The sequence below is a fragment of the Nerophis lumbriciformis genome, unplaced genomic scaffold, assembly GCF_033978685.3.
Source record: "Nerophis lumbriciformis unplaced genomic scaffold, RoL_Nlum_v2.1 HiC_scaffold_83, whole genome shotgun sequence".
In the NCBI taxonomy this organism is placed as follows: domain Eukaryota; kingdom Metazoa; phylum Chordata; class Actinopteri; order Syngnathiformes; family Syngnathidae; genus Nerophis; species Nerophis lumbriciformis.
This window is the reverse complement of record NW_027316623.1, coordinates 120001-130935: the sequence shown is the minus strand read 5'-3', so window position 1 is coordinate 130935 and position 10935 is coordinate 120001. Positions and strand designations below refer to the sequence as shown.

Below are 10935 nucleotides of genomic sequence, written 5' to 3'. Positions count from 1 at the left end.
TTTACTTAATGTCCAGTTACTTTCTATCTAGGTACTTAATAAAGTTACCGGTAAGTTAAAGTAGCAATGATTGTCACACACACACTAAGTGTGGTAAAATTTGTCCTCTGCATTTGACCCATCACCCTTGATCACCCCCTGGAAGGTGAGGGGAGCAGTGGGCAGCAGCGGTGGGCAGCAGCGGTGGCCGCGCCCGGGAATCATTTTTGGTGATTTAACCCCCAATTCCAAGCCTTGATGCTGAGTGCCAAGCAGGGAGGTAATGGCTCCCATTGTTATAGTCTTTGGTATGACTCGGCCGGGGTTTGAACTCACAATATCTACCGTATTTTTTGGAGTATAAGTCGCACCTGCCAAAAATGCATAGTAAAAAAGGAAAAAAACATATATAAGTCGCACTGGAGCCCGGCCAAACTATGAAAAAAACTGCGACTTATAGTGCGATAAATACGGTAGTTACTTTCTATTTATTGACTTTATATCTAGTTACCTTCTCTATACTCACTTTATATCTAATTTGTATCTTGTTCCTTTCTATTTAGTTACTTTATCAATAGTCACTTTCTATCTATTGACTTTCTAGTTTTGCTCGATAGTTACGTTCTATGTAATATACATGTAGTTACTTTCTATTTAGTTACTTTCTCTAAAGTCACTTTCTATCTATTGACTTTCTAGTTTTGCTCGATAGTTACGTTCTATGTAATATACATCTAGTTACTTTCTATTTAGTTACTTTCTCTAAAGTCACTTTCTATCTCGTTTATATACATGTATTTACTTTATATCTAGTTACTTTCTATTTAGTTACTTTATAGCTCTTTACTTTCTACGTAGTTTCCTTATATCAAGTGACTTTCCGTGTGTGTGTCTATATGTGTGTGTCCATATGTGTCTGTGTGTGTGAGTGTGTCCATATGTGTGTGTGTGTGTGTGTGTCCGTGTGTGTCCATACATGTGTGTGTGTGTGAGTGTGTCCATATGTGTGTGTGTCCATAAGTGTGTGTGAGCATGTGGGTGTTCGCGTGTGTGTGTGTGTGTGTGTGTGTGTGTCCGTGCGTGTGTCCATACGTGTGTGTGTGTGTGTGCACTCACTGGGCGAGGTGGGTGAGTTCCCCCCTCCCTCAGTGGAGGAGGTGGAGGGCGGCTTGGCGTCGACTGGCAGCGGTACGGGCCGGGCCATGGGGGGAGGAGGGGGCGGGGGCAGCATGGGTGTGGGCAGGAAAGGATTGTGGACTTTTCCCTGCGAGCTACCATTAGGCTGGTGGGGTGGGGGGGGCACAAGGGGATGTGTGTTAAAGCGTGTGTTTGAAACCCAAACCTTTCACTCAATCAATACACACACATTCTTGTACTTGTTACCTTCTTGAGCCCTCTTTAGGACCAGCCTTTCTAGATATATAAAGAAGTGTATTTACAACATGAATAATATATACATACTATGCACATATAAAAAAGGTCAGCTTTTAGTTCTTTTTTTTTTTTAATTTTTTGTCTGTAATTGTTTTTTAATCTTCATTATTTATATGAAGTTATTACAATATGTCTCTATATACATATTTATTTATTTATCTTAAATTAATTTTGACCAAAGGGGACGCATTTCAATTTCTTACACACACTTGTTATTTCATATGTTGACCAGAGGGGGAGCACTTTTAAAAGCAACAATGATAAAAATCCCTCCTTTTTGGGACCACCCTCATGTTGATAGATGTCACCACAAATGAGACATTGTCTATTAGATGCAATGTTATTGATTTATGTCATCACTTGTTCACACCTCCTCATATGGAAGATACTTTTCCTCCATGTCTCAAGAAGGCTAGAAATACAAGAACACACACACACACACACACACACACACACACACACACATTCTTGTATTTGTTACAGAAAAAAATGCCTGCCTCTAGTATTATAATAAAAGTTGTAATTTTACTCAACGCAAGTCAAAATTTTAAAAGAAAAATTGAACATTTGTGTAATATTATGATACAAGTTGGAATTTTACTCAATAACAGTCTACATTTTATAAGAAACTTTAAAATGTTGGCAATATTATAATAATAATGTGAACTTTTCCTTCTCCTGTACAGTAACCTATTTATTTATGTATTTATATCTGCACCTTATTGCTTTTTATCCTGCACTACCATGAGATTATGTAACCACATTTCCTTCTTATCTGTGCTGTAAAGTTCACATTTCAATGACAATAAAAAGGAAGTCTAAGTCTTCATGTCTCAAGAAGGCTAGAAAGACAAGAACACACACACACACACACACACACACACACACAATGCAGGCCGTGTCTCCAAAGTTGTGTATTCGATGTGTGTGAACTTACGTTGAGGAAGCCCACCTGTCCGGCCTGCTGGGCGGAGTCAGGACACACCAGCTGCACAAACTCCTTGAGGGTCTCCTGGGGGTGGTACCTGATGGCCGGGTGGGAGAAGTAGGAGGCGGGCTGCTGCAGGATGGGGGAGGAGGAGAAATGCAGGCTGGAGGGGGGGGCGTGGGGGCTGGCTGTGGGGGGGAGGACAGAAGGACATTTAAAAGGGGGCGTGGCTTCAGATGAACACAAATAAACAGCGATGGACACGTAGACCACGCATGATGGCTGTCATTGGACCAATAGTGTGTGACTGCTCGTTAGTGGTTAAAGACACACTTATTATTTATCTATGTTTTGTAGAGGAACACAAGTCACGATTAGTTCCACCTCCTCCTCCTCCTCCCTGAAGAAGATGTCTTCCATGGAGGAGGATGAAGAGAAGTGCTGGAATCTTCTGGAGAAGATCCAGATGAGGTGGTAATGTACACCCACTCTGTCTTTGTCCTTCTTATTGGCTACATTTGAACTTGCCACACACACACACACACACACACACACACGCACACACACACACACACACACACACTCCTCTCCTGACACGGTGGTGGGGGTGAGGTCGACAGGAGGGGGCGGGGCTTTGGACCTCACCTCGAGGTACGGTAATGACGGGGCGATGATGATGCGTGAAAGCCATTCGGGGGGAGGAGTAAGAAGAAGAAGAAGAAGAAGAGGAGGAGGAGGCGTGGCCAGTAGGTGGAGGCGTGGCCTCGTAGAAAGCTGACCTCTTTAAGGCGCCGCCGGCCAACGCCATCCCTGCCGAGAACCACGACCATGAGGGGGAGGAGCTTGTCAGCATTTTCTTTTATACATGGGGGAAGTGGGGGTGGGGCGGGAGTAGAGGGGGTGGGCTCTGTCCTTAGGGGGCGGGGCCAGTTGGACAGCTGCAGCCAAGTACATGCTAGGAGGATGCTAACACGACTTTCTCTTTCTCTTGCTCCGCCCATCACATTTAAGTGACCAATGAGAGAGGAGGATCATCCCTCCACACACACACACACACACACGCAGCAAATATCTACAGCCAATGAATGAACAGCTTGATGATGTCATCAGCACAGGGTGGAGCAGGCCAATGAGGAGGAGAGGAAAGGAGGAAGGAGGAGGAGTTTACCTTGTCGGGAGATGAAGGAGCTAGCTAGCGAGCCGCGCAGCTTATATCCTGTCGGGAGTGACAAGCGAAAGGAGGAAAAGAAGGCAGAAGAAAAAGAGAAGCAGCGTGAACATCCCAAAGAACACCAGAGGGGGCGCCATTACATCATCTCTCTCAGAGTCGGAGAGCATGGACAACCAAGCAATCTCCTCAATGATTGGTCAGAAGGCGCTAACAGGCCGCCATGTTAGCTACCACTGCACTTCCTAATAATACATTTCATTTATTTGCCGCGTCAACATGTGCAGCACACCTGGAAAGTGACAACCACTGCAGGTGACTATCTCTTCAAGCTCATGGAGAGAATGCCACAAGTTTGGACACCTTCTCATTTCAATGCGTTTTCTTTATTTTCATGACTATTTACATTGTAGATTGTCACATCAAAACTATGACACCTGTGAAGTGAAAACTATTTCAGGTGACTACCTCTTGAAGCTCATGGAGAGAATGCCAAGAGTGTGCAAAGCAGTAATCAGAGCAAAGGGTGGCTATTTTGAAGAAACTCGAATATAAAAGATGTTTTTGTTAAGTACATAACTCCACATGTGTTCATTTCTAGTTGTGATGTGACAATCTACAATGTAAATAGTCATGAAAATGAAGAGAAGGTGTGTCCAAACTTTTGTCCTGTACTGTACTTCACACTAAAGTTAGCATTTCTCACTAATTGTTGGTTCAAAGCTAATGAGGATTTAGGCATAATGAGGGTATTACGGTCATTTTTGGTGGTGGTGTATTTTCCGAGGTAAGACAACACTGCATGAATGTGCTGCACAGAAAACGGCCGCAAAATGATTATTGTGTACACCTTGACAAAATCAAAGCTTATTTTATTGTAAGTTTATGAGTGGGTTAGGTATATTTATTTAGTATATGTTTTATTGTAAGTTTATGAGCAGGTTAGGTATATTTATTTAGTATGGGTGTCAAAAAAAGAAGAAGAAAAGATTTACGAATGAATCGTGATTGTTATTTGTAATGGTTCTTAATCAATCAAAAAAATCAAAATTCGCTTAAAAAAACAAACAATTTTTTTTTTGTTTACCGTATTTTCCGCACTATAAGGCGCACCTAAAAACCACAATTTTTCTCAAAAGCTGACAGTGCGCCTAATAACCCGGTGCGCTTTATTACGATTCATTTTCATAAAGTTTCGGTCTCGCAACTTCGGTAAACAGCCGCCATCTTTTTTCCCGGTAGAACAGGAAGCGCTTCTTCTTCTACGCAAGCAACCGCCAAGGAAAGCACCCGCCCCCATAGAACAGGAAGCGCTTCACCCGCCCCCATAGAACAGGAATCGCTTCACCCGCCCCCGGAAGAAGAAGAAAAAACGCGCGGATATCACCGTACGTTTCATTTCCTGTTTACATCTGTAAAGACCACAAAATGGCTCCTACTAAACGATCCGGTTCATAAAAAGACGCAATCTCTCCATCCGCACACGGATTACTACCGTATTTCACAGCAACTGAACCGCACTGCTGCGATGAGGTGGCGACTTGTCCAGGGTGTACCCCGCCTTCCGCCCGACTGTAGCTGAGATAGGCTCCAGCGCCCCCCCGCGACCCCAAAGGGAATAAGCGGTAGAAAATGGATGGATGGATGGATGAACCGCACTGTGGAACGGGAGCACGTACGGTGAATATTCGCTCCACAGGGAATGAGAAGTCATCCTTCACTGTGGTTCTAGCTTGCCATGCTAACTTCCACTCATGGTGATATTCAAAAGGAAGACCTTGCCAAAAGAGACCTTTCCAGCCGGCGTCATCATAAAAGCTAACTCGAAGGGATGGATGGATGAAGAAAAGATGAGCGAGTGGTTAAGGGAAGTTTACGCGAAGAGGCCGGGTGGCTTTTTTCACACAGCTCCGAAGGCGAACACACCTTCACTAAGACGGGCAGACAGCCTCGGATGACATACGCCAACATTTGCCAGTGGATCGTAAATGCTTGGGCAGATATTTCGGTCACAACTGTGGTCCGAGCTTTCCGGAAGGCAGGATTCACAGAACAACAGCGACACTGACTCCCGATGACTTCTACGAGACGGAACCGGCCATTTTGGATCCCACGCTTGCGCAACTTTTCAATTCGGACACCGAAGACGAAGAATTCGAAGGATTTACGAATGAAGAATAACTTCAGAAGGTGAGCGCTATGTTTATTTTGTGTGTTGTGACATTAACGTTCGAGCAACATTATGTTACTATTGCTCTACACCATTTTGAATTTTACTATGTTTGTGATTGCACATTTGCGTACATTTTGGGACAGAGTTGTTAGAACGCTGGTTTTCAATATATTATTAAAGTTTGACTGAACTATCTGACTGTTTTTTTGACATTCACTTTAGCGCAGCGTTTTTTTGACATTCACTTTAGCGCAGCGTAGGCGCGGCTTTTAGTCCGGGGCGGCTTATTGGTGGACAAAATTATGAAATATGTAATTCATAGAAGGTGCGGCTAATAATCCGGTGCGCCTTATAGTGCGGAAAATACGGTACCTAAAATCTGTCCTGTCCAGTTACTTTAGTTAATGTTTGAGTATCATTTTTTTTGTAACATTTTTTTTAAACAGTTTTCTTTGAAGTAATATAGAAATTGATCAGAGCTGTTATTAAAAAATATTAATAATACAATTATATTAAATTATATATAATTATTATTATTTTACATATTTTATATATATATATTATAAATAATATTAATATATTAATATTAAAAAAAAGTATAGTCTCTGAACCGAATCGTTACCTCCAAGAATGAAATGTAATTATGTGCTTTCCACACTAATATTTCAACTTATTATTTTGCTTTATTTTGTCAGAAGGACTCAATTGCATGTCCTTGGTAGCAAACATGGCGCCTCTCATTGAGCTGTCCATACTCTCTCTATACACCACTCTGTTCTCGCTCTCACACACACACACACACACACACACACACACACACACACACACACACACACACACACACACACACACACACACAGTCAGCAGGTTGTAGTTGGCATGAAGTGTATGGCAGTGGTGAAGCGGGCGTGGTGGTTGTCATGGCGACAGAGTACCTGGCTCCTCGTGCCAGCTGCTGGTCTGACTGCCGCTGCCTGGCGAGCGACCCTGAGGGGGATAGTAAGACTCCTCCCCCGGACTGTCCACGTCCTCCTCCATGCACTTGATCCTCTTGGCCGAGCTGCACACACCCTCACTTTTCACACATGATGGACACTCGTGTGTGTGTGTGTGTGTGTGTGTGTGTACCTGGAGGAGGAGGTGCTGGGGAGGGGCCTCCTCATGGCTCCTGGACTCATGCTGTAGTAGGAGGAGCTGTCCAGGTCCGCCAGCGAGAAGTTAGGAGCGCTCCCAGCAGCGATGGGCGCTGGCAGGCGACAACATTTAACAGTCAGTGACATCACAAGCCTTATGTGCTATGCACTCAACTACAGAGAGCACCGGGCCATCACTTTAATACAGTCAGAACTTCCACTATGTATTTGTGGTCATGTAGTATGTCACAGTCATGTTGTGGTCATGTAGTATGTCACAGTCATGTTGTGGTCATGTAGTATGTCACAGTCATGTTGTGGTCATGTAGTATGTCACAGTCATCTTGTGGTCATGTAGTATGTCACAGTCATCTTGTGGTCATGTAGTATGTCACAGTCATCTTGTGGTCATGTAGTATGTCACAGTCATCTTGTGGTCATGTAGTATGTCACAGTCATCTTGTGGTCATGTAGTATGTCACAGTCATCTTGTGGTCATGTAGTATGTCACAGTCATCTTGTGGTCATGTAGTATGTCACAGTCATCTTGTGGTCATGTAGTATGTCACAGTCATCTTGTGGTCATGTAGTATGTCACAGTCATCTTGTGGTCATGTAGTATGTCACAGTCATCTTGTGGTCATGTAGTATGTCACAGTCATCTTGTGGTCATGTAGTATGTCACAGTCATCTTGTGGTCATGTAGTATGTCACAGTCATCTTGTGGTCATGTAGTATGTCACAGTCATGTTGTGGTCATGTAGTATGTCACAGTCATCTTGTGGTCATGTAGTATGTCACAGTCATCTTGTGGTCATGTAGTATGTCACAGTCATCTTGTGCTCATGTAGTATGTCACAGTCATCTTGTGGTCATGTAGTATGTCACAGTCATCTTGTGGTCATGTAGTATGTCACAGTCATCTTGTGGTCATGTAGTATGTCACAGTCATCTTGTGGTCATGTAGTATGTCACAGTCATCTTGTGCTCATGTAGTATGTCACAGTCATCTTGTGGTCATGTAGTATGTCACAGTCATCTTGTGGTCATGTAGTATGTCACAGTCATCTTGTGCTCATGTAGTATGTCACAGTCATCTTGTGCTCATGTAGTATGTCACAGTCATCTTGTGGTCATGTAGTATGTCACAGTCATGTTGTGGTCATGTAGTATGTCACAGTCATCTTGTGGTCATGTAGTATGTCACAGTCATCTTGTGCTCATGTAGTATGTCACAGTCATCTTGTGGTCATGTAGTATGTCACAGTCATCTTGTGCTCATGTAGTATGTCACAGTCATCTTGTGGTCATGTAGTATGTCACAGTCATCTTGTGGTCATGTAGTATGTCACAGTCATCTTGTGGTCATGTAGTATGTCACAGTCATCTTGTGGTCATGTAGTATGTCACAGTCATCTTGTGGTCATGTAGTATGTCACAGTCATCTTGTGGTCATGTAGTATGTCACAGTCATCTTGTGGTCATGTAGTATGTCACAGTCATCTTGTGGTCATGTAGTATGTCACAGTCATCTTGTGCTCATGTAGTATGTCACAGTCATCTTGTGGTCATGTAGTATGTCACAGTCATCTTGTGGTCATGTAGTATGTCACAGTCATCTTGTGGTCATGTAGTATGTCACAGTCATCTTGTGGTCATGTAGTATGTCACAGTCATCTTGTGGTCATGTAGTATGTCACAGTCATCTTGTGGTCATGTAGTATGTCACAGTCATCTGTGGTCATGTAGTATGTCACAGTCATCTTGTGGTCATGTAGTATGTCACAGTCATCTTGTGGTCATGTAGTATGTCACAGTCATCTTGTGGCTCATGTAGTATGTCACAGTCATCTTGTGCTCATGTAGTATGTCACAGTCATCTTGTGGTCATGTAGTATGTCACAGTCATCTTGTGGTCATGTAGTATGTCACAGTCATCTTGTGGTCATGTAGTATGTCACAGTCATCTTGTGGTCATGTAGTATGTCACAGTCATCTTGTGGTCATGTAGTATGTCACAGTCATCTTGTGGTCATGTAGTATGTCACAGTCATCTTGTGGTCATGTAGTATGTCACAGTCATCTTGTGGTCATGTAGTATGTCACAGTCATCTTGTGGTCATGTAGTATGTCACAGTCATCTTGTGGTCATGTAGTATGTCACAGTCATCTTGTGGTCATGTAGTATGTCACAGTCATCTTGTGGTCATGTAGTATGTCACAGTCATCTTGTGGTCATGTAGTATGTCACAGTCATCTTGTGGTCATGTAGTATGTCACAGTCATCTTGTGGTCATGTAGTATGTCACAGTCATCTTGTGGTCATGTAGTATGTCACAGTCATCTTGTGGTCATGTAGTATGTCACAGTCATCTTGTGGTCATGTAGTATGTCACAGTCATCTTGTGGTCATGTAGTATGTCACAGTCATCTTAGTGGTCATGTAGTATGTCACAGTCATCTTGTGGTCATGTAGTATGTCACAGTCATCTTGTGGTCATGTAGTATGTCACAGTCATCTTGTGGTCATGTAGTATGTCACAGTCATCTTGTGGTCATGTAGTATGTCACAGTCATCTTGTGGTCATGTAGTATGTCACAGTCATCTTGTGGTCATGTAGTATGTCACAGTCATCTTGTGGTCATGTAGTATGTCACAGTCATCTTGTGGTCATGTAGTATGTCACAGTCATCTTGTGGTCATGTAGTATGTCACAGTCATGTTGTGGTCATGTAGTATGTCACAGTCATCTTGTGGTCATGTAGTATGTCACAGTCATCTTGTGGTCATGTAGTATGTCACAGTCATCTTGTGCTCATGTAGTATGTCACAGTCATCTTGTGGTCATGTAGTATGTCACAGTCATCTTGTGGTCATGTAGTATGTCACAGTCATCTTGTGGTCATGTAGTATGTCACAGTCATCTTGTGGTCATGTAGTATGTCACAGTCATCTTGTGGTCATGTAGTATGTCACAGTCATCTTGTGCTCATGTAGTATGTCACAGTCATCTTGTGGTCATGTAGTATGTCACAGTCATCTTGTGGTCATGTAGTATGTCACAGTCATCTTGTGCTCATGTAGTATGTCACAGTCATCTTGTGGTCATGTAGTATGTCACAGTCATCTTGTGGTCATGTAGTATGTCACAGTCATCTTGTGGTCATGTAGTATGTCACAGTCATCTTGTGGTCATGTAGTATGTCACAGTCATCTTGTGGTCATGTAGTATGTCACAGTCATCTTGTGGTCATGTAGTATGTCACAGTCATCTTGTGGTCATGTAGTATGTCACAGTCATCTTGTGGTCATGTAGTATGTCACAGTCATCTTGTGGTCATGTAGTATGTCACAGTCATCTTGTGGTCATGTAGTATGTCACAGTCATCTTGTGGTCATGTAGTATGTCACAGTCATGTTGTGGTCATGTAGTATGTCACAGTCATCTTGTGGTCATGTAGTATGTCACAGTCATCTTGTGGTCATGTAGTATGTCACAGTCATCTTGTGGTCATGTAGTATGTCACAGTCATGTTGTGGTCATGTAGTATGTCACAGTCATCTTGTGGTCATGTAGTATGTCACAGTCATCTTGTGCTCATGTAGTATGTCACAGTCATCTTGTGCTCATGTAGTATGTCACAGTCATCTTGTGGTCATGTAGTATGTCACAGTCATGTTGTGGTCATGTAGTATGTCACAGTCATCTTGTGGTCATGTAGTATGTCACAGTCATCTTGTGCTCATGTAGTATGTCACAGTCATCTTGTGGTCATGTAGTATGTCACAGTCATCTTGTGGTCATGTAGTATGTCACAGTCATCTTGTGGTCATGTAGTATGTCACAGTCATCTTGTGGTCATGTAGTATGTCACAGTCATCTTGTGGTCATGTAGTATGTCACAGTCATCTTGTGGTCATGTAGTATGTCACAGTCATCTTGTGGTCATGTAGTATGTCACAGTCATCTTGTGGTCATGTAGTATGTCACAGTCATCTTGTGGTCATGTAGTATGTCACAGTCATCTTGTGGTCATGTAGTATGTCACAGTCATCTTGTGGTCATGTAGTATGTCACAGTCATCTTGTGCTCATGTAGTATGTCACAGTCATCTTGTG

At 42.9% G+C, this 10935-nt stretch overlaps 1 protein-coding gene across 1 annotated transcript in view; it reads right to left on the bottom strand.

The window, feature by feature from the left end:
- Positions 1-2577: 2577 nt before the first annotated feature.
- The window catches only part of LOC140676658 (nuclear factor 1 A-type-like), an 87526-nt gene continuing 79168 nt past the window's right edge, over positions 2578-10935 (bottom strand). The window contains exons 5-8 of the mRNA XM_072912748.1: positions 6811-6928; positions 6618-6742; positions 3510-3557; positions 2578-3151 (exon numbers count right to left, since the gene is read on the bottom strand). Coding sequence (XP_072768849.1) covers positions 2847-3151; positions 3510-3557; positions 6618-6742; positions 6811-6928 — 596 coding nt within the window. The 3' untranslated portion in view covers positions 2578-2846. The remainder of the gene's footprint in view (positions 3152-3509; positions 3558-6617; positions 6743-6810; positions 6929-10935) is intronic.